At 36.9% G+C, this 26,929-nt stretch overlaps 1 protein-coding gene across 1 annotated transcript in view; it reads left to right on the top strand.

Annotated features, from left to right (window-relative positions):
• The first annotated feature begins 357 nt into the window (after window positions 1–357).
• Window positions 358–26,929, top strand: part of LOC136255850 (fibrillin-1-like) — a 69,639-nt gene continuing 43,067 nt past the window's right edge. Inside the window, exons 1-15 of the mRNA XM_066048737.1 lie at window positions 358–466; window positions 5,566–5,655; window positions 5,885–6,019; window positions 7,886–7,986; window positions 8,038–8,133; window positions 8,188–8,304; window positions 9,913–10,032; window positions 11,190–11,306; window positions 14,071–14,190; window positions 14,241–14,363; window positions 19,578–19,703; window positions 22,046–22,168; window positions 23,089–23,208; window positions 25,473–25,598; window positions 26,419–26,541. Coding sequence (XP_065904809.1) covers window positions 5,606–5,655; window positions 5,885–6,019; window positions 7,886–7,986; window positions 8,038–8,133; window positions 8,188–8,304; window positions 9,913–10,032; window positions 11,190–11,306; window positions 14,071–14,190; window positions 14,241–14,363; window positions 19,578–19,703; window positions 22,046–22,168; window positions 23,089–23,208; window positions 25,473–25,598; window positions 26,419–26,541 — 1,597 coding nt within the window. The 5' untranslated portion in view covers window positions 358–466; window positions 5,566–5,605. The remainder of the gene's footprint in view (window positions 467–5,565; window positions 5,656–5,884; window positions 6,020–7,885; window positions 7,987–8,037; window positions 8,134–8,187; window positions 8,305–9,912; window positions 10,033–11,189; window positions 11,307–14,070; window positions 14,191–14,240; window positions 14,364–19,577; window positions 19,704–22,045; window positions 22,169–23,088; window positions 23,209–25,472; window positions 25,599–26,418; window positions 26,542–26,929) is intronic.

Raw genomic sequence — 26,929 nt, 5'->3', positions numbered from 1 at the left:
GGACACCAGGATTGTCTTGAGAAAGGGCATTATAAATGATGTTAACAAGGGTGTCATGACAACGGATTCTCGTAGGACCATGAGAGCAACCTAACAGATGGTCGCCAAAGCTGTCTATAGAAGAGAGGCAAGTGCACAATGGAGAAAGAGGAAACAAGGTTACACCAAGCCACAAACGTACACAAATATAGTTGAAAGGAACGAATTGGGGTTGGAAAAATAGAAATAGAACATCCGGAAGGTATACCCCTTTGTAATAAACAACACAACCACAAGGGGATTGACACTTGACTTGATCAGCCACACCCATCTATGAGCGTCCGGAATATGCCGGATCCAGAGATGCTCCGTATTGCTATTTTTTTTTTTCAAATTTGAATTGATCTGTTTAATGTAGCTGAAGAATATTAGCTAGCTATTACTCTGGCTAATACATACGAAGGTTGCTAACCACTATTGATAAAAAGTGAGTGGGAATGATTAGCTAGTTATAATAATTGATGCGATCATATGTGCGTCATTACACATGTGACGATGCGTGCAGTAGTTGTTAATTCATTCTATAGCTATCCCGCATGACCCACTATGAACTATATACCATCATGGCACCGGGCAATGTGATAGCGCTCGTGCACCAGACCGCTTTGTGGAGAGGGGGAGAGGTAGCGGTCTGGCTTACTGGCCCACGATAATTTATCTACAGCCGCGGCACGGCGAAGTAGCAACATAGCTACTGGCGTAGTCAGTTAGGGGTGTAATTATGGCCATATTTTACCGACCGGTATAATACTACTCTTACTGATTGCATTTGCGTAGATGTAGCTGGCTTTCAGCGCCTGGTAGCTACTAGTGGTTATACTATGCCTGTAGCAAAGGTGCGGCCTCGGGTGCAACTGCGCTTAAAGTGATCTAGCTAACTAGCTACTGCGCAGTTGTATATGTTTCTCCAGCTTAGAATAGCTATCACCATAAAGCCAGTATTTACTTTCGTAGTACAATGCCACCATGCGTGTAGCTACATGTGAAGCTTACAAAGTCACATGACATATCAAATATCTTTGCATAAAGCCACTGATAAACCGCGGATTACTTAAGCAATGCAAACCGCAGGTTGCAAGGCGCTCTTGAACAACTGTATATTATTACAAGTAGCTACGGGATTTAGAAAACTCGAAGGCTCTGGGCTGTAGCGCCCGAGCCAGAGAGTATTCTAAAACCCGTAGAACCCAGTGTCTAAACTTGTTTCAGACCACAACTCGTTATTGTATCTTGAGTTGACAGCTGCTTGTAATGCACCTGTCAATTTCATGCCCCACCCCCGGGGGTCCCACACCCCAGGTGGGGATTTGACATTGGTTCTTGTCCCCACCCCTGGGGCAATTGACAGTCGTCCACTTCACTGACCGATTTTCGTAGTAGATGCATTTCTAAACAATAAAATCATACTCGCTATAATTTTGCTAGCTGCAGGTGCAAACCAGGTTACTTAACCAAAACCCAAGGTGTTGTCAAATCCCCTACTAAAGGGGTGGGGATATAGTGGGGATTTGACAGCTGATTTTTCCCCAGGGGTGGGGAATTTGACAACAAGATTTGTCAAATCCCCTGTATTCCCCCACCCCCCCCGGGTGGGGGGGTGGGGCAGGAAATTGACAAGTGCATAAATGAGAAATGTATGGCTAATTACTGGAAACAAGTCCTCTACACCTCCCTACATGGCGGGACCTCAGCGTGGCTGTTGCTACCCGTTTAAATGCCCATGCGTTGCCAATGTTACAGGCGCATGCAAGGGGTAGCTAAAGTCTTGGGACTCTCGTACACCATCTGAGAAATCCAATTATAAATACATAAAATATTTATTGAAATAATGCAGCTGAAATACTCAAATATTAGGATTCTTGTACACAATTTAGAAGTTTGCGTGGGCGTTGACGACCCCTTGGGCGCATGCTATGTTTCGAAGTAGTGTACTTACAACTCCCTGAACTCATTCTTGCTGTTCAGAGTTGCTGTTGTTGTGCCTCGACAGCCGCTTGTAAACAAGTAATGTTTAGTCAGTACAAACAAGCCCACTATACACCTCTCTCTAATTCAATACGGCTGTTACTAGCATTTAAATGCCTGTGTTGCCAATGTTACAGCATAGATATTATATACTACGCACCCGTAGTATATAATATCTATGGTTACAGGCGCATAATTATCGTGTTTCGTATTGCCTCAGAGTGTGGTCTCCATTGGACATAAGTGTGACTCTGCAAGATTTAGAGACCACGTTTTCAGCCAGTAAAATTTCAGTATCAAACTTGTTGTAGTCTAAGTGTGCATATAACTGAATATTACTGCATCATTACTAAGCGGTCTCTGAAAAAGATCATTATACACGGAAATAGCTAACCATGAACCATTATTGTTTATGCTCACAAACAAACATATTAATTTGAAAACGTTAACATGTATGTAACTAAGCCTGCAAAAATAGGGCATGTGCATGTGGGCACATAAAATTTGTGTATACTTTTTCAAAATTCATGTGTAATAACTTTGTATTCTGTTATGCTATGGCTACACAATTTTCATCACTTATTAAACATTTAGCTAATTGGCTTTATAAATGCAAGTTACAGAAAGCAGATATTCTATCTCATACTGAAGTATAACCTGTCATGTGATGGGATGTGGGTTGTGCCCACATGACTATTATTGTCTTTCCATTATGTGACGTGTTAGTTAACTTTAAAAATAATAATAAATATCACTAATTAAGCTCCTTTGTGATAATCCTATATGATGTGGTGACAAATGCAACCACATGCATGTAAGGCATTGTCAGTTGTTACTATTGTAGAAGTCATGTGATGTGCATGGAATCTTTTCACGCAGTAAAGCTGCCATGTAAAAGGTCACTTCTATGTAGTAGTCTATGTAGTTTATACCCACAGCTAACTTGTGGGTATAAACTACATACTGTCCACTACATGGATATGTGCATGCATGTAGTGTGATTAATTAGCTACAACTACAAGGTTATTAAAACACTTTTGCCTAGCATTCCCCTGCTCTATATCAGATTAATATATATTTTAGCTACATATGGCTATGTGATAAAGGAGGTCAGATAATCTGGGAGACAAATCTCTGCATGTATTCATAAGGCCAAAAGGTTTGGTGCTAAATTGATAAGCCACACCTGTTTACGAGCATCTAGGATATCCAAAGTTTTTCCAAATTCATCGTAACTTTTCAAATTTTGCTAAGGTCACAATTAGGTCTGTGGTTGCTGCAGGATATTATAGTATCATTTGACTGATTTGTACTATACTAGTACTGCCCAAAAAGTAAGCAGAAATCAGAATGCATATTAAATGATTATTATTAACTGTGATGCCTTCTGAATGTAGCTATTCATTGTTATTGCGGTAGCTAACTGACACATTTAACTTGAAGAGTGGATACTGTATAGGTTGCTACGTAATCTCCTGTTAGCTAATAGCTACGTGTATGTGCTCTCGACGTGCAGACTCACCGTGCTTTTGTGTGGGGGTAGCGATGGCCGTCTACTAGCTAAGCTACTGTGACCTAGCTATATGATACGCAGTGTCATGGTGGGGGCGCTCTTGTAGATAGTCCCTACAGTTTTGGGATAAATGAAGAGCATTGAGCTCATTCAAAAATGAAAAAATATAAGGCCAGGAAAACTTGATTACTTGTTTCTCATCATAGATAATGTTTAGATTTTCCTCGGGATTTTCAGAGTGGGAGGGACACGGTTAATTGTCATTATTATTATAGTATTGTTAGCACTTTACAGTGACCAGCACTGGAGGCATTATTCATTATTAAAGACAATACTCCAAATCAAGCTGTCTGTTACTGCTAAAGCCTTTTATAAGAACTAGTAGTTACATTTTACAACCGTTTCTGAGGTTCAAGTGACATTTGCTGTGCTATAAAATGATAGCCAGCCTTCTTACTGTAGCATCAAATACGTGTGCACGTGATTGATATATCAGCAATAACGAAATCAGAGGCGGTGAGGTAAGCAGGCGGGATGAGAAATAATCATGTTTGCCTGGCTTAAAATGTGGAAAGGTGAATAATATAGCTATATGATTATCTCGAGTCATCAGCATGCCGCTAGCACAAATATAAGTAATTACCATTCCAGTCCATTCCACCATTCACTATTCCATTCCAATGAATCCAGACACCCACTGTCTAGAGTGTTTAAATTAGCTAATAACTTGAAAATGAAATAGGAATCTAATAAGCAATAGAAAACGAAGCAATGTAATAAAATTAATGTAATATCTTAATACACCCTGTGTTTCTAGCTTTTCATTGAGCAGACTCAGAACAAGAGGCAATTGTACAAATTTTGAGTGTTACCAGACTATAGTGCTGGGAAAACTGCTTTTCATTATGTGGAGATGTAAAGTTTGAACTAAAACTTACCAGTGTAGGACCAGCTTTATAGTCACGGAGGCAAGTTAAAATGCTACCACTATCAGCCTGTACCAATGTTCAGTTACCAAAGTTGAAATTTTGACCTTAAAATTTGCCTGAGTAATCCATGTTTTCAATCATCATTATCTGATGCTGCCAGGCTAGTGGTTGATGTTACATTAGTCTTATGCAGCTAGACCACTTCTCATCTTCTGTTACTTTTCTTCTTGTTATCATTGGGTCAGGAAGACTTGATGACAAAGCCTGCAGCTGTGTGAAACTAAAGGTACTTTTTTACTAGTAACAGAAGCATAGCTATTCAAAAGAAAATTAGTGCTGCATGTATATTAGAGTCAAAGGTCATGCAACTGCTCTATCAAAATCCCTGACTGCTCTTATAGAGTATCTTAAACTTTGCAGTAGTTAAATTCATTGCCTTTATTTTACCAAGTCACATGCACTTACACCTCTTAAACTGGGGTCCAGATTTTATGTGGGCTGGTAACCATAAACTAAGGTATGACTTGTAAAAACCATAACTTCAATTACTGATTGCTTGTTTCCACTGACTGTTTGTTGCTACTGAAACAGCTTCTGTCCAATAATGTATTTACAGTATGCGTTTAGTAGCTAAATTGATTATAATCCTTACAAAATCCTGTTTAGCAAATAGTGCGATGAACAGTTATCAGATCACCAGCAGTACGTGCATTGAATTTCTGAATTTTAGAAGAGATTATGTAGCTCTTACCCTTGCTCGTTTCATCTTTCCATTGTCTATATATGCTTAAGATACAATTACTACTACTAGCTAAACTTTTAGCCAGGTCCCCACAAAAAACAACTTAAGAAGAAGCTTTCATATAATTATTATGTATCTGGATTTCAATATTAATTTTGATTACAGTATTACTAGTTTGAATAGTCATGATTTCATATTAGTTACTTAAGATGCAAACAGACTAGCAATGCTCTTCATAAGTATTAAATGCTTACCTTCCAAAACTTTTAGCAAACAATACATACATTCCTTTACTAATCGCAACCTTGTTCATTGCAAAATTAAAGCATATATCTGTGTAATTTTTTAATGTTTAGTTCTGTTGTTTCCATGTGTAGATACTGTCTGTACAAGTAAGTTTGAGAGTGCTTTGGAAAAATGAACCTGCTACTACTTGCTCTATTTACAATACTAACTATTCACAAGAGGTGAGTAGTATAGGGTGACACTAAGTAAGTGTGGGATCTTCATAGTATATCTACTGTACATATGCATAGGTGCATGGCCACAAAATAAGGTTTCTTATTTAATAAATGGTTTTCAATAAACATTATTATATGTGACAGACTTGATATACCAGCTTTACAAATAAACAAGAGTCTTTGTTTTCAACTGAATCAGTAACAATTTTGTTATCAATAATTATTATTGTTGTAGTGACTCTCAGACATCTCATTGTACTGAATCATACCTGACCTACCATACCTATTATGAGCACACAACACAGTATTCTACTGAAGCATATACTCAACGTTGTGGATTTCTAGGATGGAGCAGGTGTACTGCTTATCGGTAAGTGAAGAATTGTATTTATCATACAGTACGATAGTAACTGTATAGTAGGGATCACAAAGGAGTCACAAACTAGCATCACCCAGAAACCAGCCTCAATTTTTCCTGATGATGATAAGGCAGTACTGGTTAGGTAAATCTAAGCCCACAAAAGCCTTCAGATCGACTTGAAATGCTTTCAACAAGTTGCTATGGAATTTGTTTATAAAAAAATTATTCAGCAGAATTTTCTACTGACTGACTGACTGATGTTTTCAGACAAGCGTACTTCGATAATGGCTGCAGCTAGGGGCTTGATTTTTTCACTGTTCGACGTTGCTTCGGCCCGAGATGTGCCTTTTGGCATGCCGCGGTGTGTACCATGCATTCTTCATGGACTTACCATTGTCCTCCTTTGTGTCTCATTCATCTTTGCTGAAAGCGCAAGGTGTTGATTCGGTGGTAGCTATAGCTAGCCACGCGATGGCTTCTCTAGGTTTGTAATGGAAATTGTCCGCATTTCCATAGTGGCTATTTTGATTGCAGATATGTATTTCTCTTGGCATTTCATGATTCTTAATAGGACAATGAAGCGCACTAATGAATACTTTGGCGATAGCGCATGATGGCTTCCCTAGGTTTGTATAACGGAAATCATCCGTATTTTTCATAGTGGCTATTTTGATTGCAGAGGCGCATTTCGAACAGTTCTTGATTCGTAATGCTGTGTAACCGGCAAACAATGAAGCGTAATGGATACTGCATCTTTAGACCATAATTGATAACTGGGGCGTACGATACTATTTCGTCTTTTGATGGAGTATGCGTGGGTTCACCAGTCATAATTCCATTTTACAAAAAAAGCTAACAAACAAGTATACACAAAAATTTGGAATTTTCAACTAGAGTAGGGATCATATCGAGAAAAAGTACTGAAACTAGGTTGACTAGTGCACGATATTATATCACAGTAAAACAATAAGAAGTGTTATATCCCTACTGTGCTTTGGTAACTCAGGCACAGTAGGGATATAACACTTCTTATTGTTTTACTGTGATTTAATATCGTGCACTAGTCAACCTAGTTTCAGTGCATAGACACGTCATTGCCGTGGTGTTAGGGATAGTAATGGTTGAAACAGTATCATTACTGCATCAATAGTGAGTAAACTGCTGATACAGATCTGACATTGTTGGGTTTTTGATTCTGTCTGCTGCAATTCTAACATGGGCATGATTGAACTAGTATGGTACTGCCCAAGCACAACATTGCACTCATTCGCACACACAACTTTGTTTGAGATTTTTAAAAATTGCTAATTAAGGGGTGTAGCAATTGTTTTGCTCACAATTCTCGAAACAGCTGCCATGCTGTCTCGCAAGTGAAACAGTTGCCATGCCCCTTAATTAGCAATTTTAAAAATCTCAAACAAAGTTGTGCGTGCGAGCGAGTGTGATGTTGCGCTTGGGCAGTACCATGCATAATTTACTCCACTTGACACTCCTCCAGTCTTCTCTCCAGTGCATAGGAATGGGGATTATTCTATCAGTAAGTCAGTTGTTGGCAAGCACGTATACGAATCTTGTACTTTGTGACGTGAATTTCCATTTATTTAAAATTCACCACAGACTTTGAAATATATATCCTTCAAAATTTAAAACTTAGATTTTCCCTTTTCTGCAGAATTTTCTATTTCAAAATTAACCTGCTATGTATGATGTACGCAATAATGGAGTGAGCTGATCAGAAATAGGCTGCGCACCTTGACCTGATTTAGCAAACAGCATATTGTTGGTGTAATGTGTTTTTATGAACAGTGTTCATTAAAAGTTAAATTTTGGCACCTTAAAAGGCAGTTGCTTTTACTTGTATGCACTACTTTGCAGACAAACATCTACAAATCCTGCAGTTGCAAGACAAGGCTCAACAGTGGTGTATCGCTCAGTATGTTGTGCTGGATATATTGGAACATACCCTGACTGTCACCGTATGTAAATAATAGCTAGGTTGAATTTTGATCATGTAAATGCTTCTGCAGCAATCTGTGAAGTTGAGTGCTCAAACGGTGGAACATGTTCAGCACCTAACACATGTACTTGTACTCCAGGATGGACTGGTGAACACTGTGAAACTGGTAAGATGGAGCATGGTGTTAATGTATTTGTATTACGATGTTATTTCCTGTTAGATATCAATGAGTGTCTACAGCCAGACCCACCCTGTGATCAGAGTTGTGCAAACACACAAGGAAGTTATGTGTGTAATTGCTATAGTGGCTACACATCAAATGGAAGAGCATGTGATGGTTAGTACGTGTAATCTTATGGGTAATGTAATACTTGTGGGTACTAACCCTAGTATCACGTAATTCTGCATCATTGCATTAATCCAGTCTCTTTACATTAAAGAGGATTTCACTAGTTTAGTATCATAAGAGGTTTCACTAAACTACACATTAATCATATTTGTTTCAACACTTTTATGCAATGTATAAACTATATACTAAACTTGTGTACCACAATAACAAAAAAATGGTCCCAGGCATATTTCATTACAAAATTACATGACAATATACAGTATGCATCCCTACAATTTATTAGAAAATAGAACCCTTTGATCTTCGGAGATAATAAGATCTTTAAATATCCAATAAGAGAACACTAGAAAAGTTCTCTGAAATGGTCAGAGACCTCCTATATAGCAAATAGGTACTTGCACATCTCCAGTTGAGGGAGTCAACACACAACTTACTACTGTTCTGTGCAGAGAAGCATTGTATATCTCACTCAAGATTGCTGATCTACGATACCTCCCTCAGGATAGCCATTGTGCAGTTGCTTTCTTTTATAGATAACAATACAAAAAGTGATTTTCCATAAGTTACATATCCTCATTACACAGCACAAACATAATATATTTATATGGACACATTCATGAGATAACATTATAGGCCATGCAAGGTTAATGCAACCGACACCTTACACTATGAGCAAATAGAAATGACATAAAAGACAAAGATTAATCCCATAGTGCATGTAAGAATTATACCTCTTGCAGTACACCTGAGGAATGTCAGGGGTGGATCCAGACTTTTAAAAGGAGGGTTCCATTCTGAAATTGCAACTTCAGCCTAGCTGTAAGTCGAAGACCAAAATTAAAGGGCATCACCTGCTGACAATAGCTGCCCTCTCACCATAGATACCATCACCAACTATATTTCCTTATTTATAACTACACACATAGCTTGCCACACTGCCCCTCTTAAGAATACTGTGTCTGCTCTATTAGAGTATCTCGATCTTGACTGTTCTATTAGAGTATCTGGAGTAAGAAAAGCTCTTTCAAAAGGGGGGTTCTATGGAACCTTTGAACCCACCCCCCCTCTGGATCCACCCCTGAATGTGTCAGACCCAAGCTAACTGTGAAAATAAGCATTAATTGAGTTATGCTTGTCTGCATGAAGGCTTTAATTGGGCAGCCAGTCTGTTGATCAATCAGTAGAAAATTCGGTTTGTAACAATTCTGTAAAAACTCATTCGAATTGTTTTGAAGGGCTTGATAACACACTAGTGTAGGTTGGTTACTAGTTAATATTTATGGCAAAATGCGGGGATTCCCACTATTTACTACCACTCTACAAATTTTCTGTTCTGTGTGTGGAATAGTAACTTTGATGAGAATCAGGAATGATGTGATTATGCAACCCAGAGAATCATGAGAGCTGCAAGGTGCACATGTTTTCTTGACATCACTAGCTATTAAATAATTCTTTCAACTATGTAAGAGGGATCAAGACATCATTTTGAAAGTCTATTTACTGGTAACAGATACAATTAGCTGATGCCTTATAATTTTGCATCACTGCATATTATGTAAATACAGTACTGGTTAATCATTACTGTGTTTTCCATAGATATTAATGAGTGTGTAGAACAAAGCCCATGTGACCAACAATGCACTAATACTATTGGCAGCTTTACGTGTTCATGTAATAATGGATATGAATTAGATTCAGATCAAACAACCTGTCAAGGTATACATATAGCAAATATCATGTACATTAAACAAATGAAACATTTTTTTTGTTGTGACACATTGAATATAGTGTATCTCTATGCATTCAACTATCAGAAATTGAAATAATACACCAGGCAGGTGTCCATAGTAAGCCACAAGCTAGCTATGGGTAAAAGCCTAGTTACTTGAAATTGTTTACATTAAAATGAGTGTGTACTTGTACGTATGTTGTTATGATGTCCATAAACACCAATGTGAACAATAGTAAAAGACTGTAGTACATGAGGAATCAAAGGCTGACTGAATTCTGGTAAACTTCACTCAGAGGTGCCTTCTCTTTGCTGGGTTAAGGCGCAACAACTCTCTGTGGAGCTTCCAAATAGCCTTTACACTGGGATATATCAGGTGCTAAACTATGCAAGGTTGCAAGCCTTTTAAGTTATATACAATGAATAGCGTATCCCTTTAAGTGTACAGCATCCTTCCTGCTTCATCTAGAGGTTTCATGCAAGAAAATGCTATAGACAAGTGCTATGTAAGATGCTTCTGTGATGAATTATTGAATTGCAAAATAATTACAAAATTACCCAAAATGCATTACAGTTGCAGTAACTGGTTATTGTACTATAGTGTTGCGAACTGGTATGGAAAAACCGGTTATTACCCAGTATTGTCTAGGTCAAGCCAATTATTGGCTAAGAAGCCTTTAAACCAGTTTTGCCCACCCACTTGGTAAACCATAAATTACCCCTGCTGACAATGACAAGTGTTAACATCATAACATAACCTCAAAGCTTGTGTAAACATGTGATTGTAATAGCTGTTATTGTAAGGCAGGATGTTGATGGTCACTTTGGTACCACCCTAAGGCTTCCAACAGGCATGTTTAGTACCATAATGTCTGCAAATTTACAATCAGACAATAACCAGTCAATATCCAATTATTCACCTTCCAATAACCGGTTTTAGTAAACTCTGCAGGTTCACAGCACCACTGTACTAAATACATAAATTAAGGATATAGTACATTTATGACTGAAATCTCTAGAGATATGTAATACTCTACTATAGAGTTTATATATACAGTACCACTATGACTAACTGATTGCATAGAGTAATTAATTTTGGTTTCTTCTAAGTTTATTCATGCATTTTAATCACTACTCCTTACAGATATTGATGAATGTATTGCACAACCATGTGACCACAGTTGCACTAATACTGTTGGAAGTTTTGAGTGCTCATGTAATAGAGGATATGCATTGAATACAGATGGAAGGACTTGTAGTGGTTAGTTGAACATTTAAATCATATGTACAAGTACACAAAATTTTTTGGAATTTTCAACTAGAGTAGGGACCATAGCACATCGATAAAAAGTACTGAAACAAGCTGGAGTAGTGCACGATATTAAATCACAGTAAAACAATAAGAAGTGTGATATCCCTACTGTGCTCAATGTACCATAACGGAAATGTACAGTAGGGATATAACACTTCTTATTGTTTTACTATGAATCAATATCATGGACTACTCCAACTTGTTTCAGTACTTTTATCAATGTGTTATGGTCCCTACTCTAGTTGAAAATTTCAAATTTTTTTGTGTACTTGTTTGTTAACTTTTTTGTAAATAATTATCATGGCTGGTAAACCCACGCATACCGCATCTGAAATGCCCAGCTATATCAATTATTGTCTAAAAAGTGAAGTATCCATTACACTTTGTTGTCAGCTATGTTCAACCCGTTACACATAACACCTCTGTGATCAAAATAGCCACTATAAAAAATACGGACAACTTCCGTTACGAAGGGAAGCCATCACATGCTACCACCAAAACAACATTTCACTGTTGGCAAAGATGAATGGGACACAAAGGAGGTCCATGAAGAATGCATTGTACATACTGGTATGCCAAAGGCACCTCTCAGGACGAAGCGACGTCAAACAGTGAAAAATCAAGCCGTAGCCTTAGCCGTTATTGGGTACACTTGTCTGAAGGCATCAGTTACTCAGTCAGTAGAAAATTCCATTAAAAAATTTTTTTTTAATTTCGTAGCAACTTGTTGAAAGTGTTTTGGGTCAATCTGAAAGCTTGTCTGGGCTTAGTTTTACCTAACCAATAGTGCCTCATCGTTGTCTGGGAAAATTGAGGGTGGATTTTGGGTGATGTTATTTTGTGGGCCACGCCTACTTCTTTGTGGTCCCTACTATACAGTACTGTTGTACTGTATGATAAATTGAAATATTGCAGTGATAGGCAAGTGGATACACCAGGCAAGTGTTATTATCTAGTAGGACATAATCTACAGTATGGATATAGCTAAGTACCAGAGTTGTAAATTTCTTTTTCACTAGCTATGTCAAGTTAACTTGTCCAATTCGTTTTATTAGGTTAAGGCTGCAGCACAAGTTGCTGTCAGACCTTCAATGCTGGTCACTGTAAAGCTTTAATAATAATAAATGGGTCACTACTGGTGATCCAGTTGACCCACAGACCCGAATGGTAATCCGAATGGGACCCAGATGTAACCTGGCTTGTTTTATACAGAGGCATGTGCTAAGAGCTAGATTTATAAGGTCTATGTACAAGTCCCAAGCTCCACTAGCCAACCCTAGCCTGCATTTTCATAGGCTATTGCTTACATGATTGTTCACAAGAGAAAATAAAAATGACCTACATACCAAAGAGTATTTTTCAACACGTAATCAATGATCAGTAAGTAGGTATGGCTCCATGTAGGTCTACAATTAGCTACAGCAACTCACAATTCCAGGCTCACTTGACATTAGAATAGTTTCCTACAAACAGCAACACCAGTCCTGATATGTGGGCATCACATCTATGGATAGTACCATGCAATCCTGATAAGTGGGTGTGGCTCTGTGCATCCTATAGTCAGCAAAAAACATTTTAGAATGTTAGGCATGGCTCACATAAGTTGCTTGTGATCGCACCCACTTGACCCAAACAAAATGCAACCCAAATTACCCGGATAATCCAAATAACAAAACTCATACATGCATCTATTTTATGCAACATATTTTGTACTTGTTGTTTAAATGAAGGAGAGAAAATTACCATGCTAGAAAGTTTAATTGGTAATAAATGTTTTTGTCTACTAGAAACAGCTTTAACGTATTGTCTCATCCGACTTTCGCATTTTAAATCAGATTGTATATTTGCAATATGTTTGTGTTGAGCTGTTAAGTATGTACCTTCAAAATATTTCACAACTTGTAGATGGAATTTAAAAACATCTTGAGATTTAATATTAGTACTACTTGACCACTAGAATATTTCAAAATCTTTTAATTCAAATTTCTAGCATTTTATTTGTGGTATGACTCACACCTTTTAATGGGGTAGCTGTGTGTGGTAAGCTGTGTGTGGTATTTTCCTTTACCAAACTTTCAGTTGAGCCAATCTCCACTTGCCTGCTCTTCACATTTCAACTGTTAAGAGTAATCATCGAGTTGGACACACTGTTGAATAATACTTATCTAACTTATCTGATTTTTCAGGTATCTGTGACCACACTACAGTGTATAGTGAAGTGACCTGGTAGCTCTCTACATATGACCACAGTAGTGAATATGTGCATTGCATACTCTGTAATATTTGTACATAATTATGAACTCAACATGAACCAATATGTGTCCAGATCTGCGAAAAGGGGTCTTATAGCCTTTCCAAATTTCTAAGTTTGATGAGTCATAACTCCTCATGTGTTTAACCCACTGTTTTAAAATTACATCCAGGAATAGTGCTATGTTAAGAGTATTGTAAGGTGACCAAATTTTAGGTCAAGTTATGGATTGCATGCAATTGAAAAGGCTATAAGACCCCTTTTCACAGATCCGGTCACATATACCATATCCACACTTCTATTTGTGTGTGTGTGTGTGTGTGTGTGTGTGTGTGTGTGTGTGTGTGTGTGTGTGTGTGTGTGTGTGTGTGTGTGTGTGTGTGTGTGTGTGTGTGTGTGTGTGTGTGTGTGTGTGTGTGTGTGTGTGTGTACTTTATGAGCTTCAATGATTATTATTTACAGATGTAAATGAGTGTACAACATCATCTCCATGTGGACACAGCTGTACTAATACTATTGGAAGCTTTCAGTGTTCATGTAATAGTGGATATGCATTGCAAAGTAACCTGAGAAATTGTGAAGGTAAAGATATATAATTCAATGCACACAATGTGTCTGTACACTTCTTACAGATATTAATGAATGCTTGACATATCCAAATTCATGTGATCAGGTGTGCAGTAATAATCCTGGCAGCTTTGAGTGTTTATGTAGAACTGGGTATGAATTGGATAGCAACAGAAGATCTTGTAGTGGTCAGTTTACTCTATAGTACACTACTATGGTAATGCTCCCAATCTATTGTATACATTCACAATCACTTGAGTAACTAAAATGTACACAAGTCTCATTGGATAAAGTGTTGTAAATATTATCTAATCCAAAACAGCCAAGCTGTAAAAAAAGAGTGCGGCCCTCAAAAAGGCTATGGTGAAAAAAGATGTGAAATCCAATGTGGCGGCCAAGAAATGGCTGTGATGGTAGGTTAATGGTAAAAATTTTAATAATGACAATTCAGGTGAATTTTGGTGCCGCTTGGTCTTGGCACAAAATTCACCTGAATTGTCGTTATTAAAATTTTTACCATTACCTTACCATCACAACCATTTCTTGGCCGCCACCTTGGATTTCAAATCTTTTTTCACCATAGCCTTTTTGAGGGCTGCACTGCTGTTTTGGATTAGATTTCACTTCTTTTTGTATTTGCATACCATAAGCCGACTTTGAGGCTTCAGGAAGAAGAAAAGATGAAGCAGATGTTAAATACTCTAATTTATCATTAAATGTACAAATTATATATATATAATACATATTTATCGCAGAACTCCCTACATGGTGGTTTCTTGTAACTGAACACTCTACAAGGCGATTTCTTCTAGCTGATCTCTCTACAGGGTGAATTGTTTGTAGCTGAACTATCTACAAGGTAACTTCTTTTAGCTGATCTCTCCACAGGGTGATTTGTTTGCAGCTGAATTCTGTACAGGTGATTTGTTTGCAGCTGAGCTCTTTACAGAATGGTTTCTTTGTAGCTGAACTCTCTACAAGGTAACTTCTTCTAGCTGATCTTTCTACAGGGTGCTTTGTTTGCAGCTGAACTATCTACACGGTGCATGGTTTCATTGTAGCTGAACTCTACAAGGTGACTTCTTCTAGCTGATCTCTGCACAGGGTGATTTGTTTGTAGCTGAATTCTGTACAGGGGATTTGTTTGCAGCTGAGCTCTTTACAGAATGGTTTTTTCTCTACAAGGTAACTTCTTCAAGCTGATCTCTCTACAGGGTGATTTGTTTGTAGCTGAACTCTCTACAGGGTGATTTGTTTGTAGCTGAAATCTCTACAGGGTGATTTGTTTGTAGCTGAACTCTCTACAAGGTAACTTCTTCTAGCTGATGTCTCTACAGGCCAGGGTCACTAGTTTGTAGCTGAACTTCCTACATGGTGGTTTCTTTGTAACTGAACTCTCTACAAGGTGACGTCTTCAAGCTGATCTCTCTACAGGGTGATTTGTTTGTAGCTGAACTCTCTACAGGATGATGTGTTTGCAGCTGAACTCTCTACAAGGTAACTTCTAGCTGATGTCTCTACAGGGTCACTTGTTTGTAGTTGAACTCTCTACATGGTGGTTTCTTTGTAGCTGAACTCTCTCTACAAGGTGACTTCTTCTATCTGATCTCTCTACAGGGTGATTTGTTTGTAGCTGAACTGTACAGGGTGATTTGTTTGCAGCTGAACTCTCTACAAGGTAACTTCTTCTTGCTGATGTCTCTACAGGGTCACTAGTTTGTAGCTGAACTCCCTACATGGTGGTTTCTTTGTAACTGAACTCTCTACAAGGTGACTTCTTCAGGCTGATCTCTCTACAGGGTGATTTGTTTGTAGCTGAATTCTCTACAGGGTAATCTGTTCGTAGCTAACTAGATGATCATATTATCCAAGCTCCATCTCTTGATTTATTTAATAATTATATAAATTTGTAAATAAGTAGCTAACTACATATGTACGAATATACTCAATGACATGATTGAGTTTGTACATTAACAAATATATATATATATATATATAGCTGAACTCTCTATAGGGTGATTTGTTTGCAGTTGAACTCTCTACATGATGGTTTCTTTGTAGCTGAACTCTCTACAAGATGACTTCCTCTAGCTGATCTCTCTACAGGGGCATTTGTTTCTAGGTGAACTCTCTACAGGGTGACTTGCCTGTAGCTGAATTGTGACTTGCCTGTAGCTGAATTGTCTATCAGATTAACTGTTTGTAACTGAATTCCCTACAGAATAACTTTCAAAGTAATATAATTCTAGCTATAAACGTAGCTGAATGCTCTATTAGGGTGACTGTTCTATTAGAGTATCTCGATCTCGCATTTACTGCACGTAGTTGCCTTTCGAATCATAACTCAGTGGTTTGAAATCCGATTCTTCTGTACTACTGCAGATACTTTCTATGATGATTATTCCAGCTACACATTGATTTTCAGCTCATTGCTCTAAGCGGTAGACGTGACAACTAATAGTTTTTTTATTCATAAAAATCGTTCGAGTAATTTTGACACATGTTGGGTTTTGTATCATATCTCCATGGTCTTTTTCTCGATTCCTTTCAAACCACAAAAAGGCACTCCTACGATGGCTACTCCATTTACATATCAATTTTCAACTCATTCCTCCAAGGAGTTTACCCTGTAGGCGTGACAGACCTTCGACCTTATTTTACGCACATAATTGGTAATAACTCCATGAATGTTCATAGGATTCCTACTAAAGTTGGTACTGAGATCCGCCTTAATGAGCCCTGTAAGTGTGCCAAATTTCATCCCGATCCGAGCACGCATTCGTGTTGTATGGCGAATTTTGCAAAGTGTGCGAAATGAAGAAGAAGAAAAAACGAAGAAATTAAAACGAAAGTTTGTTCGCTTGTATCTCGGAAATGGCAAGAGTGATTTCCTTTAGATTTGGTATGTAGACTCCCCTAACTAGCCGGCACGTCTGTAGCAAATTTAGTTTCAATCACATTAGGGATCACAGAGCTACATAGGTGTGAAAATTGCATTTTCTTTCTTGCTGTTAATATACTCACGGTGTGGCACGCCGGCTTCTTGGGCCGTACAACACACTACTGTGTGTCTTGATCATTTTTTGTAAGGTTTGCTTGTTAATGGCTTCCACTTTCATTTCAACACAGCCTGAGCAAGTTGATGTTGAGCTACTTCTAAAAAGCAAGTGCCCATGCAGTTCATACGTACTATCCCTGGTGTAGTATAAATACTGGTTAATTTGTTTCAACTTTGCATGGTGTATATCCAGTGTTGGGAGTAACGCGTTACATAAGTAACGCATTACATAAGTAACGCATTACATAAGTAACGCATTATGTAATATTATTACTTTTCTGGTAACTAAGTAATATAACGAAATACGCTATAAAAACGGGTAATATAACTCAAGCTACTTTGCTTTAAAATGTAACGCGTTACCTAAGTAATATAGTTACTGTAACGAGTCTAATATTATGTAATACTATTACTACAAGTAATGAAGTTACTAATCTCATTAGTTATCCTCGGAGTAACGCCTAGCCACAATGAAGTAACGAAGCCTACTTAATGAAGCTTATTCACCAGCTTCTTACTTATAACCAAGATTTGCACATTGTCCAACAACGCAATCATGTCACGTGATAAAGTGGTAGTTTCACACGTGACAGCTTAAGGCTGTGGACACAAAGTAATATAATATGTAATATTATTATAGTTACTTTATTTTATGGGTAATATGTAACTGTAACTAAATAGTTCAGTTACAAGTAATATGTAATATGTAACTAGTTACTTTTACAAAGTAACTTGCCCAACACTGTGTATAATGCATAAGCATTTTGTGGTTCAATAAGTACAATTTTTTTGTTCTTAAGGAACTTTAAACCACTAACAACACTCAGAATTACATGTATTTTCTCAACTGTTTTATAGTGTGTCTGTGACATTTTCTAAATCCTCTCATCAAAGGATTGTGTATGCTCTTCTTTTTGTTCATGTATACTAAGGAATTGACATACCCCTTTCAACTTGAACAGATACGCAATTAGTACAGTATCTAGTAAAGTCTGTTTAATTTTTACACTGTACTTACGCAGTTTCCTAACGTTCATACACCCTATTATTCAGGAATCAGTTTTAGGGACAAATTGAGAACAAGTTGGCAGTGTGAATAGTACCAGACCCTATTTTTAAAATTGTTTTCTTGCCATGCAAGACTAGCTTCACCTGTATTTCAAACTGGCATGAAGGATACACTTCAGAGTGCATCTTACATTTATTACAGGGTCTATACGGCACTCATACTAGATGCTTCTCAGAAACCAAACATGAGCCCATAGCTGGCCTGCAGCTAGCTGTGAATGTGCACCTGGTGCAAATATTTTTGATCACTGGCTTCCATAACACTATGAAAAAAGAGGGATATAAGATGGTATTTCCAGTGGCTTATTGAATACAAAAAGCTTGATATAACCTGTAGTATACTAACAATCACATGTAAGGCTTTAGTTAATGTGTTAAACATACTGAAACCATATATGTGATGGTATAGTGTGGGAATTATATTTGATATAAGCTATTTTAGGTATTGTGGTAAATAAACTGAAACCATATATGTAATAGTATAGTATGAATTATACTAAAGTATAACATGAGTATAATACAGGGTTTATATTAAGGCTTATTTGTATTCAATAAGCCACTGGAAATACCATATTGTATCCCACCTTTTTCACAGTGTAATGCAGATTCCCATGGTGATTTTTAATAGCCACCAAGTTATTTAAATCACAATATAAACAGCTTGTTCATGAAATAAACGTGCCACCTTAATGCCAAACTAAACTACGCCATAAGGCCTTATGATGTTTAACAACAGTCCTGCTGTAGGGAGTAACAATAGTCTATGATATACCGTATTGCCTCGAATTACGGCTGGTCTTGTATAAATTCCTGGTCCTGTTTAGTCGCCAGGGGTATACAGCATCATAGCAAAAATAAATGCCAGGTTTCGAATAAACGCCGGGTATCAAATAAATGTCTAGTGCAGTCATTATTTTTAACAATTCCTGATGGTGTTATAAATGATGAAGTGAAAAACGTTTTATAGAGTTCCTTTTAAGCTTGAATCTGTGAAATATGCTGAGGAAAACATCAAGGAGAGTCCAGGAGAGTACAACACCAAGGTATGAAGTTGACTTGTGAATGCTGATCAGGTATATAAACGCCAGTCTCGTATAGTTGCCGGTCTCGTTTAGTAGCTGGGGTAAAAAGTTGCTTGAAAGAAATAAATGCCCGGGGTCGTAATTCGAGACAATACAGTAAGTAGAATTGTTTATGTAAATACGTACCATTCCACAAACATATATGTACGTATGGTATTATGTTCCACATTGTGTAAGGCACAATCTGTTTACAGATATTAATGAGTGCCAGATGTCACCACCACCTTCATGTTCGCATGACTGTTATAACACTGCTGGCAGTTATGGGTGTTCATGTCGAGTTGGATATGAGTTAAGTAGTGATCAGCAATCTTGTAGAGGTATGTGTGATTGCAATACTATGTGCCTGTATGTCTAAGAATAAGGCAGAGCATTATTATCCAAGGATGCATGCAACGATTGGCAATAAAGCAATAATGTGCATGTGTGTAGAACATTGTACATAAAGGTAGGCTTGCACCAAATATGCTGACATAATTTCGAGCATAATGGGCTAGCAATAACATCAAGCATTATGCCAGCATAATAGGACAATTATCAAGAATTTTAATTGAAATGCACAATACGCATGCCAAAAATACTGCACAGCATGAACATACTGCACATTATTACTGTATTGCATATCAAAAAACCTTGCAATGTTATTATTTTACTATTTCTTTACTGATTATTCACACTTGATGGAAATAAGATTGAGATACTCTAATAGAGCAGTCACATTCTCTAATACAGCAGTCAGGAAATGCAGATATACTGTATTAAAACAGTCAGCTCTCGAGCATAATCCTGATTTTGAGAGCATAATTTTGAGCATAATAGGCTGAACTTTTGAGCAGTGCTGAAAAGCATAATAGAACATTTTCAGAGCATAATTGGCTCAAGCCTACATAAAGAATTTTGGGTGGATTGTCAAACACTGAAGGAAGCAGTGTTGGGGTAATGCGTTACATAATATTACTACTTTTCACAGCAAAAAGTGATATAATATGTTACTTTTCATGGACTAGTAATACCGTATAATGGGAACAATTTGCGGAAGAAAGCATTTGTGAATTTTGTGATTTTAGATGCATTCGCAAATGTTTTCTTGCAAATATTTTCCTACAATTAAAAAACTTTTTCCATTGATCAGTTGATGCAGCATTCATGTAACGAGTGCATAAGCAAATAGCTACTCACCTTGCTACTCGCTAAACTGTTATATATGCATGACGGTATAGTCAGTGAGGCACAAGACCATGTGATTCGAACAGAGATGCAAACTTCAGTGACAGTGAAAAAATCAGTGCTACCCTCAAAATGGGGCAAATATAATTTCAGCCCAGCAGTTCACTGTGCCAGAATGGTGTGTCTTAGCATTAGTTTTAGTGCGCCCCCAAGGCTATATGCATGCCTATTGTCCGCGCTCATTATCGTGAATGCCTACTTCTCCAGCGAAGCAGCGATCATGCATGGCTACTAGTATGCTTAGTACACAACATGTCAGAGTTGAGGAGCATTCCCTATCCATGATTAATCCGTTGTAGGCATGTGCCCAATTATTAAATTATTTTATGCAATAAATCACGAAAGTTTTCTCGTGAATGAGGAATAGTAGATCATTCGTGAATGTTTTCTTCCGTGAATCATTCCCGTTATATGGTATATAACGTGTCATTACTTTGTAAAAGTATTACATTAGTAGTGTATTGCTGTAATAATGCTACCTTTGTTAAGTAATGATGTAATAACTGAAAAAAAAATCATCTTCTAACATAGCACCTACAGCAATTTTAGTGCACATTTTAATTCTTTATTCATACAGTTTGTTAATGGTACAACAGTCACTGTAGATATTAAATGTCCACTAGTATAGCTGCAGGTGTAGGCAAGCTTTCTTGTTTCTATGCAATTATTCCTACTCGATTTTAAAATTCATGCTTGTTTGTTACTTTTTGTAGCATAATTATGATGTATCTTTGTGCATACCAAATCAAAGGGTAAAATCAGGAGCTCATAAGTGCCACAGAATGGTGCAAAACATCATAAACAACTCTCATGTTTGAATGCACCCAACTATCATTACTGAAATACACAGTGGCCATTTCAGTTTTGCTTCCTGCTGTATTCCACCCATTACACAGCCATCACAAGATGAAAAGCGCATCTGCAAATAATCCAGTCATTACGTAAATTACAAACAATTTCCTATATAAATGTGCAAATCAACAAGAAGTTATGACATACAACCTGCAAACCAACACCTGCCCAGTAGTGGAGGGACATCTAAGAGAAGACATGTTTCAGACCCAAGTATATAACATTGAACAGTGAAGAAATCAGGCCTGTAACCATAGTCAAGTTATGCTTGGCTGCTGGCATCAGTTAGTAGAAAATTCAGTTGCATATTTTTCAACTCCATAAAAACTAAATGTAAGTGTTTAAGGTTGCTTTAAGGCACTTTTTGCTTGATTACACCTAACCAATACTGCCAAGCTATTATAAAAAACTAAGGCTGGTTCTTGGGTGATGCTTTTTGGCAGAAAAGAGAATGATCCCAATTTTGCAGTACTGCCATACTTTATGATAGGTCCAGCACATTAATTGCTTGCAATCAAGTACTTCTGCAGTTTTATTATTGTACATATTTACTGCAGTTTTATTAATGTATTAACTTTCACAGATATTGATGAGTGCAGCACAAGTCCATCTTCATGTCAGCAATTGTGCAGGAATACTCCAGGAAGTTTTGTGTGTGATTGCTTATCAGGATATCTTTTATCTGTTAATCAGCATTCTTGTAATGGTATGTTTAATGTACGTAGTTGATTGCAACTTGCACTATATCTGATGGGAATTTTTTGCGTATAAGTATGTTAATATCCACACAAAAACAGCCAAGCTGTGAAAAATGGTGTGGCCTTAAAAAGTTTTCTTGGCCACACGACACACTACCGTGTGTCTTACACTATAGTGTGTATGTATTAAGTTGAAGGGAATTTTAAAGATTGTTTGCCAAAAGTGTATGCAGTACTGCGTGCACTTATGGAAAATATGAGAGTCTTATAATCTTCAACTATCTAAAACAGGTTTACAAGTTACATAATAATTGATTTGATTCCACTGTGTTTGGTTCATTCTGTATATGACTAGGTTAAATTCATATTCTAAACCCACATACTGTATGTAAGTCTAGCATAGTGACTTTAATTCACCTTGATGATGAATTACCACACATTAAGTTGATTCACATTTTGTTCCTTTACAATCTAAGGCAAGAAAAACATTAGTACTATACTGCAGCAACAATCTTAATGGCACGATAGCATCATTTCACCAAAAATAATAAAAGTACTGCAACATTTGTAGTTTGTTAACGGTAATACCAAATTACCACCCATGCAACCATAGTATCATGATGGTATCATTTCACCATAATATGGATGACACAAGTACCATTTTTGACAATGCATACATAATAAGAATATTATTACATATACTAGTTCTCAACCATACTATGAAGCACTATTCGTACATATTAAAATTCTATGCAATCTACTTATAGTGAATATGCATAGCAATGTAGAGAAGCTTTTTAAAGAATTCCAGTAATTACTTAAATACTTAGTTACTTAATCCTTTATTAACTAAAAATAGCATTATCCCTTGTGGTAGAATTTGATACATGCATTAGTTTGTTTCATATGTTGTGAATATTTCATGTAGATATTGACGAGTGTGCTGTACACAATCAGTGTGAGCACACCTGTACTAACACCATTGGAAGTTTTGTATGCTCATGTAACAGTGGATATGAGCTAGATAGCAATGGTCGTAGTTGTACTGGTAAGCTTAAAGTTGTATTGTAAACATTAACTACAGTATGTGCATTGCATAAACTTGTTTGTTTATAATCATTCTGTCTCAACCAGCTCTAGTTTTCATATCAATGATTATTATTATGTTTGTGCTTTTTTATGAATACATATATCTATCACACCATTTAACACTCATCAGATTTTACTTTTCACCAAGAACACAAAGCTACATGAATAAACTTAATTTTCACAATCAAAATCAGCTAGACTCCAGTGGTCCGCTTTTGCAGGCTGCATTTCCCAAGCCCAGTGGCAATCTGTTCATGCGTTGTGGGGTCTCAATGGAACTCTGATCAACCTGGAGATGGCTGTATATGGCTGTACAACTCCGTGGTGTTGATCTGTGCTGTAAATTTCCTTAAATTTAAGCCAGTTTTAAGACCATAACTTGACCTATGTAATTCATCTCTATGCACTTTCTCTTCAATCTTGCTCTTGCCCTCCCTCTGGGCTCCCACCACCCACCTCTTTTGGAGCTTGCCTGATACAGTCAACCTCGGTTAAATACGAAAATGTTGGGAAACTTAGCTACTGTGGATGCTCTGGAAGGTAAGGAATTGGTGTAAAACGTATGAAAATTAAGTGCACTTAGCTTCAACCATTGGTGACCTACAACGCACTTAGCGACACATTGATTTCACCAGCAAAATTTTTGTCATAATGGGTGGGTAAAAGCAATGAGCAAAATGCTGGCATAATAGGTACAATTTTTGAGAAGCAGAAAAAAATTGCACAAAAGATCAAGATTCTCTAATAGAACAGTCATATTCACGTGATAAAATATCTACAATACATAGTTAATTGTTATGGGAAGAGCAAGTGGTGATTGAGACACCCTAATAGAACAGTCACATAATGTTAAGCAATATTAGTGGCTAGCTTCTTGCTCCAGTATAATGGTAAGAGCAAGTGCATATTGAGATACTCTAATAGAACAGTCACTATAAGGTAATTGTAGCTTTGCACTTATTAATGGTCAATTAGCAAAGTTTAATACTAACTCTTGAGCAAAATACAGAGCATAATAAGTGAAAAATAAAAGAATTGCTGAAAAGAAAAATAGGTGGAAGAAAAGGCAAAATAGACCCGTCCTTAAACACACTAAATACATAAAACTGGCATTTTTCGATACTTTTTAAAATAGGCGTTAAGACTGGTTTTACCAGACTGAGTCACATTTCTAATTTGAGGATATGGACAAATGACTCCCAGAAGTAAACAAAGATCAACTCAAGTTATCCATTTGTGAAGTTAATCCAGTATAGTGGGTTTCTTTTGAGGAGGGAAATCATTGCTATTTTCACAGAAATCCAGCTATCCAAAATCGAATGGGCATTGTTTGGTTATTCTAAATGTTTAAAATATTCTGAATAAGTGAAAAATTCCCCCCTCAAAATTGTGGGTGATAACAATCCGCAAAAAAATTCCCCTCTCAAAAAAATCCTGGTATACAGTAAGTTTTATTCATTGGAGTTGGTTTACCATTATAAATATATGGGAATTTTGTGGAATGTGTGAAATTTCACTTTATGAGATAACAGAGGAGTGGATCCACCCGGATCCAGGCCCGGGCATCAATAATTGTATAATCACTAAGATTGAGATACTCTAACTAGGCCCTGGCATCACCACAAGTCTAGCAGCCATGTACAGATTATGGTATATCCCATGATTTGCTGAAGTATAACAGTTATATACCACAGTGTGGACTTTTGACCTTCACTACAGATGTGTGTATCACACTTGTGTTGAAGATGAAAAGCACTGCACTGTGGTACGTATATCACTGATACAGGTACAATGGTTTGTGGCTATGCTTACCATTACATGTTACAACTTTATACATTCAGCAAAGCTTCAGCTAGAACAAACAACTCCAATAGCAAGTGTCTATATTAACATCACTTGATATGTATCTCCTTCCTCCAGCATGGACACTTTAGAAATCACACCAGCAAGTGGTGGGTATATTCAGCCTCTATCACTAATGGGTACTGTTTCACTATAAATTGCTATCTTCAATCATTTAATCTACTGGAATGTAGTATATAATAGTTATAACACAATTACTGAAGATATTACTGAAATATACTCACTCTCCCTCAAGCACTGCACACACAGGAGTCATGCGTATGTATAATTCAGTCGCACCCCTAATTAGCATCTTATAACTATATAATATACTTAACAAATGATGCTCAGTATAATGTGTGAAGTGTGTGTACTTTGTAGCTATTGGTAGTCCATGTGAAGCATCTCCTCGACCATGTGAACAAATTTGTAATGAAAATGCTGGCAGTTATGAATGCTCCTGTTTTAATGGTTACACACTACTCAGTAACAGGATGAACTGTATGGGTAAGTTACTGTCATTAATGTAACTAGATTGTATGGGTAGTGTAATAGCTTTGGAAAGTTAGAAAAAAAATTTATAAAGCTACTGACTGACATGTGTGGCATGTTGTTTCCTGAAACTATTATGGAAACATTCAAACAAAGTGTTGTAACTTTGGCACACTTAAGTGTATAGATGAGGTAAAACATCCTTGGTGATTCAAATGATGGGTTGCAAAGAAGAATCAGTATTGCTTTCAGCAAGATGTTATGTTTTCTAAATGTGAGTATTTTCAAAAAAGCTTTAATGGCTAATAAATTTGGTGAAGATTATAGTGGCGTCAGGTGGGGGTTAATACCAGCTACCATTATCAATTTATAGATGTTTATAAATGAGGCATAAAAGTGGTGATATAGCACAAAGGAGGAAAGCTTTGGGTGAAGCGGCGAGAATAAGTTTTCTGGTATTTCTTTTGGCATCATTGCCATTATAACAAAAAGCTATCACTGTAAGTTGTATTTGTGTAGCTAATGTAGAAGTGAGTCCTATAGTACTAGTAAATAAGGGATACCAAATAGAAATATTACTGAATGCATATGTCAGATAGTTTTATCCCTGCAATCCGGCTGTGAAAGGGATTTAAGATATCTTTGATATTGACACCTTCCTTCAAATTTATCTACATGCCAATAACTAAGATACCCTACTCCGTGCCTATAACATGTCTACACAATGTGTTACATACCTCTAAATGTATAAAGTATTTTGTGGATATAATTTATGTGATAATGTGAAGCGTATTGGTGACCATCAAGATTTTACATTTATGATTTCATGATGCAGATATTAATGAATGTACCAGAACACCATCACCTTGTCAACAAGGGTGTACAAATACTCAAGGAAGTTATGAATGTTCTTGTAATCAAGGATACGCACTAAACAATGATCTATCAACTTGTCATGGTACGTACTATATGCAGTATACCGTATAACCTAAATATTTTGAGAGGGGAAAATTTTTGCTGATTTTGCGGTTTTCGGGTTATCAGCGAAAATTTTAGCCTTGAAATATTTAGACCTCCATATAGTCTAATACATTTTGGGAGTGTTTGCAAATCCGCAAAAGTTTTACTTTTGGCAACATTGCTCAACCTCAAAATATTTGCCCCTCGAAATATTTAGGCTATACAGTATGTTTTGGTGACAGTTTAAAGTGTAAAAGTTTATTCATAAAAAAGGGAGAATCATTATCACAAAGGATTACACAATTGGCAAAATGTGAAATATTTAAAATCTTGCAACTTACTAGATATGCACAGACACGCATTAATGCATACATATATCAAAGCAC

The sequence above is a fragment of the Dysidea avara genome, chromosome 5 (assembly GCF_963678975.1).
Source record: "Dysidea avara chromosome 5, odDysAvar1.4, whole genome shotgun sequence".
Taxonomy (NCBI): Eukaryota; Metazoa; Porifera; class Demospongiae; order Dictyoceratida; family Dysideidae; genus Dysidea; species Dysidea avara.
This window is presented reverse-complemented; position numbering and strand designations above follow the sequence as displayed.